Below are 13655 nucleotides of genomic sequence, written 5' to 3'. Positions count from 1 at the left end.
AAAGTATTTATTCATCAGCTTTTTCACTTCAACAGTGTGTTGCCAACGCATGGGTCACTGTTGGGAACTATCTTGGGACTCCTGCTCCATGAAACAGCTGACGCTGGGAGCTTTATGAAAAGTCAGACTCTTAGTCTGGCAGATGAGACACCTCCCTTGTGCATTTTGCCTTCACAGCTGAAAATAATTGGTCACAAAGTGACTGTGGCCTCGGAGGTGGTTGTGTCTTCCATACCATGTGGTGACTGTGACATTTCCCACAGTGGGTGGATTGAATTAGAAACCAGAAAATTGTCAGTCAGGGTCAAACTGTTTATAGAATCCTGACACCAGCAGTTCTTAGTACCCATAATGCATCTGTTCACTTGTGAACTGTTGTAAATGATAGCCTCTTATGATGGACTCTGTCCATACCAAGAGTTTAGTGAGAAGTGACAGCTCAGAAGAAACACTGACGTGAGGACTTGTTGTCCTCACTCAGTCAAGCTAATGTCTTATGCCTGTGTCTTTGGATTGAGGAAGTCTTTGAGGGCACAACTTCGTGGTCAGAGATGTGAAGGAGAATCCATCACTGGATACTGCCTCTCGTCTGTTGGTTGTTCTCAGACTTTGGGACCAATTCTAGCTGTATGTATAAGAAACCGATAAGCAAATAAACTCTTGATTCTGTTTATTATTCAGAATCAAGAGCAACTGAAGGATGATGATTCCGACCTTATTTTGAATGATGGAGATATCAGTTTGACATATGGGGATTCTACTGTGAACGCTGATTCTAACACATCTGGTGGCACGTCGAGGAGGATTGTGGGAAACAGTTCAGAAGATGCATTGGATCGGGAGCTGGCATTTGGAGACCATGAACTTGTAATACGAGGAACACGCCTGGTCCTTCCCATGGATGATTCTGAGCCTCCGTCAAGTTTGGTAGATAGTGCAAGACATGGCCCAGCGTAAGATTTATGTTGCTCAATTTAATTGACAATAATATCTGCATATGTGATCACGAAGAAATATGTACTACCTAAAATCTAATGCATGTCTCAGAATGTCTAAGCTGTATAAATATTATTTATATGGTGCCAGAAGAATATAAATATTCTCTACAAGATGGCTTGTGAAGAGCAAGCTGCAGTTTCTTAAGCTGAAAGCCATGTTGACTGCACTGTGTAGAAAGAAACTGGTTTTTAGCATAATAATCTTTTGCACATGATGGACTTCTTTTCAAGTGGTGTGATGTATAGCCTTAGGTCCCAGCTAGGTAGGGAAAGTGGCTGATTTCTCTGTTAGCATTCAGAATTCAGCTTGACACAGACCAGAATGACAAATGAAATGTTTCCTTTGCTTTGCTCTACCTAGAGTTGTTAGGAAGGTGTCAGCTAAAGATGTAAATTGCTTATTAGTCACATGATGATTGTTTTGGTCTCTCATCTCTCTGATTGTCAAATACACACATTATAAAATTGGCAAAATCTCTGCGCAAAGATTGGCCTGATGGTTTAGTAGCCAGCCGTACTCTGCACTGCTGTATTTGGATCTGAGCTGGGGTCCCCATTTATCCAGGCCAGGAGGAGGTATAAGGCATCATTGACTCAGAATGCTTTGCTCCTGGGAAGGAAAGGGAGCATTTTGCTCTGAAGTGACTCACCCACTCTACTAAGCCACTGTTTAGATAATGGGGCGTCAGCAGAAGCTATTCCCAGCCGTCCTCTGGTCCAGGGTGGGTCACCATGATGTATGATTTTTCAGATGGGGGCACAGAGCTTCACAGTTTGTGTTTTGCAGTTATATTTGAGGGAAAGAATTGATCACACACAAGCTGCATCAGGCTTATTGCACAGGCTTTGTCGTTGGTGAGTTTGCATTTCAGGTGTGTCTTAAACAGCTTTTCTAGAGATAACAAACATTTTTAAGAGGTGATTGAGTTCTGAATTTTGGGAAGGGGCCATGTCTCATGATTGAAGTCCTTTTACTAGTTAGTCATTGAGGAAACTAAATTAACGTACAAGTGTACTGCGGGTCCATGCTATACCACGGAGTCACACCTATCCAAACAGGCAGTGTAAAGGTTGTAAATTGAAACTGTACATGTAGATTTCTTAAGAGGTATTTAGAAAATGAGGTGGTACTGGAAGGGAGTCGTCTGTCCTCCTGTCTAGTTGAAATTGTTGCACTTTGTTTGATACACTGCATGCTAGGGAGTTATTATACTCTCCTCCCTGGTTCATTTTCATGTCTCTTACGGTTTATAATAAATGTTTGTGAGCTGCCATGTTTTTACATTTTTCCAAGGAAGAGCACAGAACAATTTGCTATTTCACATTAGTGTACTAGGATTTATTCTTCAATGATGGGAATGGCCAAAGGTGCAGTGAAAATTTAAGAAGCTGAGAACTCTTATTTCTTGCTTTCCCCAAGAAAAAAGTTCCAGCCTAGAACTTAACTGTGCATAATTTTAATTTATTTTTAGTCACACAATCAACCAGTCCTTTCACAGTCATGAATACACACACTAGGCTGATTTCAGAGTTAGCATTCACTCTGTTAAAACAAGAGCGCATTTCCTCAAGGTAGCACGGGACCTGATCCTAAGAGGTATCTGAGCACTCACAACTCCCATTGACTTTGCTTGGAATTGAGATTAGGACCTGAGACCCCATTGCAGTTTTCTTTGGATGTTTACCCACTACTGTTTGTGGAGTGGGACGTTCATGCAAAGGGGAGGAGAAATAAGGAAATACTTAGACTTTGACTGAGTGTATATTTATAGTTCAGAAAATAAAATTAGCTTTTCTCATTTTCTCAGGTCTAAATAACATTGCCTTAAAATTACCGAAGCGGAACTAATTTTTTCCAGTTAAACTATCTCCAAGAATTCCCCCCCCTTCAAGCAAAATGTATAGGTTTTTTCTGTAGGACTCCTCCAGAACTGTGTACATTCTGCATTTATATTTTAGGAAATAAGAATCTTCATTGCACCTAGTAAATGGCAGTTTCAGCTGTTAACATACCCATTTGTTGTTTAGTGCTAGCCAGTTTGTTCCCTGCTATGCAGGGTTTCCATGCAGTGTGAATTTTATATTATGTCTGTATCTTAACTTCATGTGTTTAAAAAAAGTAAAAAAAAAAAAAAAAAAAAAGTTAATGTGTTGATTTTTGTTTGCTGCACCATTATACATCAAATTTTTTTTTATTTTGCCTTTTTAAAAAGAGGTAGGTTAAATAACTACCTCCTGTTTTTTCTTCTGTAAGCTGGGTGACTGTGAATTCAATTTACAAAGATCCACGCTGATACCATAGAATGTGGAAAACACAGCTATTGTTCAGATATGCCTCTGATAAGAGCGCATCATCTGATTTCTTCAGTTACTAGATATTCAAAGCAATTTGAGATTGCTTCCTAATCTATCCCGGTGGAGGATCCACTGCTGTCAGAGCACTGTAGACCCCCAGCTTTGCCCACTTAATAGTTTCAGCGGAGAAATACCCAATCACTCCAATCCCATCAGAATCCTACTGCATAGAATTCCTATAAGGGGAAGTCTATACTGCGGCTTCCAGGGTGCTTCCCAATGCAAGTAGACAGATGCGTTAGCAATGTGGCCAGGATGGCTCCAGCTAGCGATCCCAGTCCAAGTCTGCCCGACTCCTTCAGTACTACCAGTTTGTGCCGCTGTGGCCATGCTGCTGTTTTTGGAAAGCTAGCATGTGTCTGTCTACCTGCATTGGGAAGCACCCTCCCACATGCTGCATAGACGTTCCTAAGGGACCATTCCTGAAAATTGTTTGCAGTGTTGTTGTAGCTATGTTGGTTCCATCTTATGAGAGAGAGAGAGAGTACTTGTGGCACCTTTGAGACTAACAAATTGATTTGAGCATAAGCTATCGTGAGCTACAGCTCACTTCATCGGATGCATTCAGTGTTAATGTGTTTCCCTCTCTCCAACTTTAATACGTTAGCTACAGTATTTGAATTGCCAACACATTACTACAGTCCTAGGCTTTTGGTGTAAATTAACATTTTAATTGATGATTGAAGTACTTTAGATAAATATTCTAGTGTGTATATTTTTGTGTAGTCAGGAATTATATTGTGTGTTAAACATAATATAAGGACTGCTTTAAAAATAAAAATGGAATGAGTGAATCAATCAAAGCTGAGATTCAAGAGTGACTTTATAGAAACAGCTCGAACTTAATAGTAAACTATTTCCTTTATTCTGTTGTAGTGGGGAATACAGAGGGCTTGATCTTCAGTGGTGTTGAGAACCTACAATTTCCATTTACTTCAAAGGAAGTGGTGAATGCTTAGCACCCAGAAAGAAAAGGAGTACTTGTGGCACCTTAGAGACTAACCCAAATTTATTTGAGCATAAGCTTTCGTGAGCTACAGCTCATCTGATGAAGTGAGCTGTAGCTCACGAAAGCTTATGCTCAAATAAATTTGTTAGTGTCTAAGATGCCATGAGTACTCCTGTTCTTTTTGTGAATACAGACTGACATGGCTGCGACTCTGACACCTGTCGCTTAGCACACGGCATTCAGGCCTGTAGATCTTTTGCCAAGTATGTAAAACAGCCCCAGATGCACAATTTTACAATGCTTTTATAAAGATTTAGAGATGTCACCCCTTGCGAATCCTCTCATCTGTAAATTGAATTGATCTGGGTTTTGCACATGGAAAAGCACTGTTGATCAAGTTTTGATTTCTACTAGTATTGTTGAATTGTCCAGTAATGGCATTAACTTCAGTAGTTGTGGTGTTTGTGCAATTGGCTTGTGATAGTTGATGATCATTATTGCACCTTCTGTTTACGCTGATTAAATCTTTTACTGTTGCATTGTACTGTTAAAGAAGGATTCTAGGCCTATAAAAAGTTTTTTTTTTTTCCCTTGAATAAGTCTGTAGTGTTTCTTTAATTCACAGGGAAATAAAAACCTGTAACAAAAACATGACATTTTTGCATTGTTAAAAGAAATTTTCACAGCCACGTAATAAACCACTGACATTGCATAATGTGGTTTTTTCCAATTAGAGCTAATCTATTTGGAGCAGTAGGTTGGAATGTTAAAAGATGTTCACAACTTGACTGTCCCAACATCAATACAACTTTGGAATGCGGAAGGTAACTAGGGTGGGGAATGGCTGGTGCTGCACAAACCCAGAACAATAAAACCATCTTTGCCTGGAAGAGTTGACAATCTTTGTATAAGATCAGAGGCAGTAGATGTATACCACAGACAGCACAAGGAAACAATGGGACAATACTGGTCATATGGTAAGTGGCCGTCGCAGCACTCAGAAACAGCTGGAAGTCGCAGTGTTGTCATTCGATAGTATCTCTGTAGACTGCACTGAATCAATCAGGATTCTACCATATAGTTAGAGGTCATGGTGCTGCCGGAGGTGTTGCTGTAAGAGACAACATAGAACAAGGGGGCTGACCACCTGTGGGTTCTGAAGACCCCATTCAGGTGTTAGCCCCGGATCCTGGTTTAATTCTAATTACATTCTGCTCGCCCAGATTTCCCCTTTGCAGCTGCATTTTGAGACCACTCTCCTCTCCACTTCATCTCCTACCCGGTTTTGTGAAGCCATGTGCTGTTGGAGCAGCCATCGTGTTCCCCAGCTGAGTGGCTTGGGGTTGGGTGAAGTGGTTCCTGTTTGCTGTTTAAGGCCTTAAAGGTCCTTCATCATGAAAGATGTTATGGAAACTTCAGAGATGTAATTTGGGGGTTGTTCTCATTCCCAAAGCAAGATGAGCACCTAACTTTGGAGTTTTTAATGGCTGAAAATCCCTTATTCTCTGTAGCCCTCTGCCATTCATAAATCTTCATTGACTGCCTATTGCCTAAATTTGTATGCAGTGTGATGAGGCGTCCACCCCACACTGGCAGAAAAGGGGTTAAAAGCAGCCTGGACAGGCTGTGCAATAGGAGAGTGGCTGTGAAGAACAGCCCATCAAGGCCTAGCAGGTCCACATAAAAGGGAGCTTCAAGGCAGAGTATTTCAGTTACTGCAGGGAGCTCAAAGGAGAGGACTGGGTTCCTAGAGGGCTGCAGGAGGGTAGCACCTCAGATAGGGCAGCTGCTAGCATGGACTATGGGAGCTAGAGAGCACTCCTGGCTAGCTGCTGGGACTTGCAGGCTTGAGGCTCTAGCTGCTAGCCTCAGCAGTGTTTTTCAGTCCGTGGGTCATGACCCAGTACTGCGTCGCAGCATGTAAGGCACATGTCCTGGAAAAGCACTTCATGAGCCCCCTCTCTACGGGTGTATATGAAGCACTCTCTGCTGGAGATCTACAGGGCTGATTCATCCAACCTGGCGGCATGCTATCTCACTTCCTGTGAAGATATTAAAGCAGTTGTTCTGTTGTGTAGACAAAACAACGGACCTGTTCTCTTCTTAAATAAATCTACTCTTCTGTAAAACACTAACCCACAGGGACTGAGGAAGGTAAATGAATCAGTGTATCGTTGTTCATGTGTAAAAATGTATGACTTAGTCAGGTGATGTCTTCTTTTTAAACTGTGGCTGTATAATATCTAATGGTGAAGAGGCGATGGAAACTATGTAGCTTTCATCCTTTCCCTGTTCATGACTAGAACCCTGCACTCAGCAAAGGAGACATCTAATTTGTATTTTCTGAAGCCTTGTTGATTCTCCTCTGTGATGGTGAGTCACCAGCCACTGACTGCAGCCTGCAAGCAGCTTAGAATGCTTCTCACAAGCCCCAGAGACAAGAACTGCTTGCCCAAAGTCACATTTTGCCTTTGGAGCAGCCTGGAAATCTTCAAGCAAGTTCCTTTTCTCTGCAGAAATGTGTACAGCTGAATAGTGACCATACACTCAGCTGCTCAGTTTGATTCGCACTAACCTAACAAGGAAAACGGGTTACAAATGTTAACGTCACTATTTATTACATGTAAACTTATTCAAGTTATTTAGAGGGGCATTAAACTCGGATGAAAAATACAAAAGCCTGTATTCAAAGAGAAAGATACTTGCAGATTTACTTCATGCCTATAACCTTTATATAGCATATCAGTGCTCACAGTATCTGGTGGCATTATATAAGGGACAGGCTTGTTAAGAGTTTTATAATGCACATAAAATAACTATGTGTCACAGTATAACAGGTACAGAATAGGACAGTTACAAGGAAATAACCATATGCATCCTCCCACTGATCTCCTAAGGTGGTTGTTAATGCATTCATAATGGAAAACGAGATACTCTGGCTTTCAAAGTGTGCAATCACATTTTGAGAATTCAAATGTTTACTTAAGTGTAAACCATAAGGAAATAAATTTTAATCCAGGACTCTGACTCACTGTAAAGACTGGTGTTGCTTGCCTTAGAAAGTAGACATGAAAAGAGCATATAAAATAATGAATGGTCTAGAGAAGATAGATCAGGAACTCCTGTTCTACTTGTCTCATAATGCAAACAAGAGGAAACTTGTAATGAAATTAAATGGTCACAAATTCAGGATGTCATTGAGACCAAAAATGTAACAAGATTCAAAAAGGGATTGATCATTTATACTGATGGCAAGAATATTGAGTTATGACAACACATTCAGGAAGAGATCTTAAATCTCTTAGATCATTTTAGAGTTTTGGAGGAGATGTAAAGGTGGAGGCAGATTATTCCATATCTGTCTGCTGCAGGGTTCTTGCACCTTTCTCTGAAGCATCTGGTGCTGACCACTAGTGGAGGCTAGACTGACCACAGGGCTGATTCAGTTTGGCAGAAAATATCTTATTGCCTGTATATAAATCCACGGTATGCTTACATCTTGAATACTGTGCACAGATGTGGTCAGCCCATCTCAAAAAAGATATATTGGAATTGGAAAAGGGCAACAAAAACAATCTGATGTGATGGCTGGAGATACGGGCAGTGCAGTATTCAAGAGAGTTACCAGGTACAGATAAGGAGACACAAGGAGGGAAGCAGGAGTAAGCAATGCACAGTAATAACCACTGGGTCAGAATTGTGGCTGTGAGACTGCAATCTCCCAGGGCGACATAGATCACGTTGCTTTGCTTTGTTTACGTGGTTTATAGTCTTGGCCTTTACTGTTCAGAAGCTAGGAGTTAAGAGAGGAGTAACCACCATCAGAGTGTATTGTTCCAGCTACCACTCCAATACTTTGTTCAATTCAGTTCAGACTATCCCCTGGTTCTGTGGTTAGAGCACTCTCCTGACAAGTGGAAGACCCTTGTTCAAAATCCCATCCGCCTCTCAGGTAGAGTGGGTGGAGTTGAACCTCGGTTTCCCACCTTCCAAGTACTTCAACCGCTGGGTTCAAAGGGATCCTCCCACACCTGCCTCCGAGCTGGGCTCTGAGGATATTCGTAAGTACCATGGGAGGCCAAGAGCTGCAGAGAAGATTCCTGAATGATATATAGAGAAAGCCAAGCAGGAAGAGGTAAGTGGCTCTCAGTTGTACTAACTGGAAACAGTAATAAAGGAACTGCCATAAGAACGGTCAGACTGGATCAGACCAAAGGTCCATCTAGCCCAGTATCCTGTCTTCTGACAATGGCCAATTGCCAGGTGCCCCAGAGGGAATGAACAGAACAGGTAATCATCAAGTGATCCATCCCCTGTCACCTATTCCCAGCTTCTGGCAAACAGAGGCTAGGGACACCATCCCTGCCCATCCTGGCTAATAGCCATTGATGGACCAATTCTCCATGAATTTATCTAGTTCTTTTTTGAACCCTGTTATAGTCTTGGCCTTCACAACATCCTCTGGCAAAGAGTTCCACAGGTTCACTGTGTATTGTGTGAAGAAATACTTCCTTTTGTTTGTTCTAAACCTGCTGCCTATTGATTTCATTTGGTGAAGGAGTAAATAACACTTGCTTATTTCCTTTCTCCACACCTGTCATGATTTTATAGACCTCCATCATATCCCCGCTTGGCCGACTTTTTTCCAAGCTGAAAAGTCCCAGTTTACTTAATCATCTTGCACTTCTTGCCATTTCTCTGTCTGGCATCCTTCCTGGATGCACTAGATGGTGCTCTTGCAACAGAGACCAACTGCACAAACCTCAATCATCCCCTCCGGCTCCTGGTCGTGTCCTGCATGAGGAGGAAGCTGTGGGGATGAGAGGTCTTATTTCTAACAGCATGGAGACAAATGTATGTCCCGAAGCTCAATTCCATTGGCATCCCTGTCACAAAGATTATGGCAGCAGCATTCACAAGGCCTTATGCCCTGTCTCGCCAAGGCATTTATTACTTTTACATCAATTAGCAGGTGCTCGTTCCTCCTGGCCTTTACGTTTATGGGAAGTGCTATGCACCACCCCCTGACTGCCATGCCATCTGCCTGAACAGTTTGCCTCTGTGGAGAAGCCTGCATTGCAATCTGCTATATTGTGAGTGATACATTTCCACGGTGATTGACTATTTTGCTTTTGGGGGCTGTGGTTACATTGGGTCTGTGGGCATTTTTCTACAGATAACTAAGGAACAGAGGCCAACGCCTAAGTGCAGCCTGGATCTGGTTATTTCTGAGCTGGGTGCCTGTGTGAGGGGGAGAGTGAGTTTATGGAGGCTTCCAGGCTGAGTCAGCACCTGATTTATTTCTCAGCCTTCTGCACCTGTTTGGTGAATCGCACCTTTCCCTTCCCTCATCCTGCTGCTTTTCTCGCTGGGGCTGGCTTTTTTTGGTAGACGATAGATTTAAAAAGAAAGAAACCAGCAGTTTGTGAATGGGCAAGACGAGCTGATTGTGTCACCAATTTTGGCCACTTACAGTGGGATTTTCAGCAGCACTCAGCATTCGCCAAACTCTGCTCCCATTGGCGCTGCTGACCAACATCAGTGCTGTTGAATTTCCCACCCTGAGTAACAAGTTTCTGTGCCTCAGGCCCCTTCCTAAGCTCTTCCACTCTTCCCTTGTGGCATCATTCAGGCTTGAAACAATTGCTACGCTTAGGAAGCAACTTCTCTGCTTTAACCCACATTTCCCCTGTCGCCAGACAAGAGCGTTTTGGATAGAAGAGTGAAGATTTCAAAACACTTAACACTCACTAGCAATCTTTGCAGCATCCCAAACAAATGGCCCTTGTGAGAAGGAGGGGGTTGCTACAAATGATAAACTATTTAAAAATATTCAGCTTTAATACTGTAAAATAGCAGATCTCAGATTCTTTAGCTCAGCGGCCCACAGTGTGGCCAAAGAAATCATCCTGCACCTCCCATCCACTTGTGACTGCAAAGGATTATGGGATTTGAGGCATGGGATGAGAGTCTGCTGGCTGTTTTTAGAGCATAAGATCATAAGAGCTGCCATACGAAGTCAGACCAATGGTCCATCTAGCCCAGTATTCTGTCTTTGGCAGTGGCCAGTACCAGAGCTTCAGGGAGAGTGTGTACAGAACCGGGAAATTTTGAAGAGAGACTCCCCTGTTTTCCCCTTCTAACTTCTGGCACTCAGAGGTTTAGGATTGCCCCGAGCGTGGGGTTGCATCCCTGACCATCTTGGCTAAACCACTGAAGGAGAGATCCTTCTAGTTCTTTTCTGAACTCCGTTATACTTTTGGCCTTCACAACATCCTATCGCAATAAGTTCCACAGGTTAACTGTGCATTGTGGAAAAAGGTACTCCTTTTGTTTATATTAAATCTGAAGCCTATTAATTTCATTGGGTGACCACTGGTATTTCTATTGTGAGAACAGGTGTCAAACACTTCTCTATTCACTTTTTCCATGCTATTCATGATTTTACAGACCTCTTTCATATCCCCCCTCAGTCGTCTCTTTTCTAAGATGAAAAGCCCTCATCTCTCCTCCTATGGAAGCTGTTCCATACCTTTGATCATCTTTGTTGCTCTTCTGTGAAACTTTTCCAGTTTCACTATCTCCTTTTTGAGATGGAGCGACCAGAACCAGGCACAGTATTGAAGGTGAGAGCGTACTATGGATTTATATAGTGACATTATAATATTTTCTGTCTTATATTCTATCCTTTTCCTAATAGCGCCTGCTACTGTTAGCTCTTTGACTATCTTGGATGCTTTCAGAGAACTATCTATGGTGACTCCAAGATCCCTTTTTTGAGTGGTAACAGCTAATTTAGAACACATCCATTATATATATGTACTTGGGATTATTTTTTCCAATGTGAAATACGTTGCACTTATCAATGTTGAATTTCATCTGCCATTTTGTTGCCCATCACCTAGTTTTGTAAGCTCCCCTCTTCACAGTCAGATTTGGATTTACTATCTTGAATAATTTTGTATCATCTGCAAACTTTTCCACTTCACTTGTCACTCCCTTTTCCAGAATATTATTGAATATGTTGTACAGCATTGCTCCCAGTACAGATCCCTGGGGGAGCCCACTGTTTACCTCTCTCCATTGAGAAAACTGACCATTTATTCCTACCATTTGTTTTCTATTTTTAACCAATTACTGATCCACGAGAGGACCTTCTCTGTTATTCCATGACTGCTTAGTTTATTTAAGAGCCTTTGGTGAAGGACCTTGTTCAAGGCTTTCTGAAAATCCAAGTAGTCTATATTGACAGGAATCATCGTTATCCACGTGCTTGTTGGTACCCTCAAAGAATTCTAATAGATTGGTGAGCTATGACTTCCCTTTATAAAAGCCATATAGACTCTTTCCCAACAAATGGTGTTTATCTGTGTGTCTGATGAGTCTGTTCTTTACTATAGTTTCTATCAACAACAATTTGTCCGGTACTGAAGTCAGGCTTACTGGCTGGTAATTGGCAGGATCATCTCTGGAGCCCTTTTTAAAAATTTGCCTTGTATTAGCTACCCTCCAGTGGTTGGAGGTATAGAGGCTGAGTTTGGCAACAGGAGTTCTGTAATTTCAAACCTGAGTTCCTTCGGGATTCTTGGGTGAACACCATCTGGTCCTGGCACCTTATTACTGTTTAATTTATCCATTTGTTCTAAAACCTCCTCTATTAACACCTCAGTGTGGGACAGTGCTTTAGATTTGTCACCCAGAAAGAATAGTGCAGGTGTGAGTATCGCCCTCACATCCTCTTCAGTGGAGACTGATGCAAAGAATTCATTTAGCTTCTCTGCAACGGCCTTATGTTCCGTGAGTGCTCCTTTACACCTTGGTTGTCTAGTGGCCCCACTGCCTGTTGGGCAGGCTTCCTGCTTCAGATGTACTTAAAACATTTCTTACTGTGGGATTTTGCCTCTTTAGCAACTTGCTTCTCAGATTCTTTCTGGACCTGCCTAATTATACATTTACCCTTAACCTGCCAGAGGTTGTGCTCTTTCCTCTTATCCTCACGAGGATCTGACTTCCAAATTTTAAAAGATGCCTTTTCCCCTCTACCGGCCTCCATTATTCTGCTGTTCAGCCCCTTATTGTCTTTTCTGATTTACATTTCACCTGAGTATCTCTTATGGTGTTTCTAATAGTCCCCAGGCTAACCCTTGTGACAGTTCCTTTTAATCTCCATCTAACAAGTGTCCTCATGTTTGTGCAATTCCCCTTTTTAAAGTTAAATCTCATCGTGGTGGAGGGTTTGGGTTTTTTTTTTTTTGTTTTGGTATTATCACTCCTGTGAGGTTGTTGAATTGAATTCCATTATGGTCACTGTTACTGAGCAGTTCAGCTACAGTCGGACCAGGTCCTGTGCTTCACTTAAGACTAAATCAAGTATGGCCTCGCCCCTTTCATGGTTGGAGGGGCTGTGTTGGTTCTGTTTTAAGGCTGTTTCCCCTCTCCCCCCGCAGCTCTTGAGCAAATCAGTGTTTGTCATAGAGGTGGGGAATATTTTGGAGGAAACATCTTGCGAGTGTCTCTCTAACAGCAGTTAGGGTGCTGAGTGTATCTGTATATATAAACTGCAGGAATGTCTAGCTTCATCTATCCATAACTAGGAAATAATTGGACGATGAGATGATGGGAGAAAAATGAAGAGAGACTGAATTCTCACTAAGTGTTGTAATGAAATCTGTCAAGCGAGTGAGATAGTGCAGACAAGCTGGGAATATTTGTGTATTCTGTGTGTCCAGTGCTGACATAGCAACAATGCATAGTAACAGGCGTGCATTCGGTTAGACCCAGAAACACCACATTCCCCAGATGTGAAAACTGGCCATTACTTGACAGGATTCCTTCAGCATCCTCTGTGAGCCCTGAACAGCACTGTGGCCACTAGCATAGCACTTTTCAGCTGAGGCTCTCAAAAGTGCTTGACAAACATTAAGTAATTAAATAAAAAATGCATTAAGCTTCCATGCACATCAGGTAGGTAAGGACAGAAGGCCTGGAGACTAGGGGACTTGTTCAGGGTCATTAAGCAACTTGATGGCAACATTAGGAATGTTCTGGACTGCCCATCTCCTGTTCTAAGCCGTAAGTGACTCTGCAAGAAAAATTTTCCCATTGACCCTCAACCCTTCTCCATTACAATGCCCCAGTTCTGGTTTGCTTATGGCAAAAAGTAAGCAATGCAGCACTGCTGTGAATTTCTGACCTCCTGGAAAATCCCTCCTGTCTCAGAGGAGCCTGATGAGAAATGACGTTGGCTCTCAGCAACCTGGCTGCTTCGGAGAGGTGAAATCCCACAAGTAAGCCTAAACCATGGGATCCTTCAATGGATTGAGAGAAAACTAGCTGAAGCCTGGGACACAGAA

General features: G+C 42.3%; 1 protein-coding gene across 1 annotated transcript in view; it reads left to right on the top strand.

Moving 5' to 3' along the window:
• Nucleotides 1-4949, top strand: part of SLC9A6 (solute carrier family 9 member A6) — a 32890-nt gene extending 27941 nt beyond the window's left edge. The window contains exon 16 of the mRNA XM_043492087.1: nt 682-4949. Within this exon, the coding sequence (XP_043348022.1) occupies nt 682-957 (276 nt within the window). The 3' untranslated portion in view covers nt 958-4949. The remainder of the gene's footprint in view (nt 1-681) is intronic.
• Nucleotides 4950-13655: the final 8706 nt, after the last annotated feature.

Source organism: Dermochelys coriacea, chromosome 9 (assembly GCF_009764565.3).
Source record: "Dermochelys coriacea isolate rDerCor1 chromosome 9, rDerCor1.pri.v4, whole genome shotgun sequence".
Classification (NCBI taxonomy): Eukaryota; Metazoa; Chordata; order Testudines; family Dermochelyidae; genus Dermochelys; species Dermochelys coriacea.
This window is presented reverse-complemented; position numbering and strand designations above follow the sequence as displayed.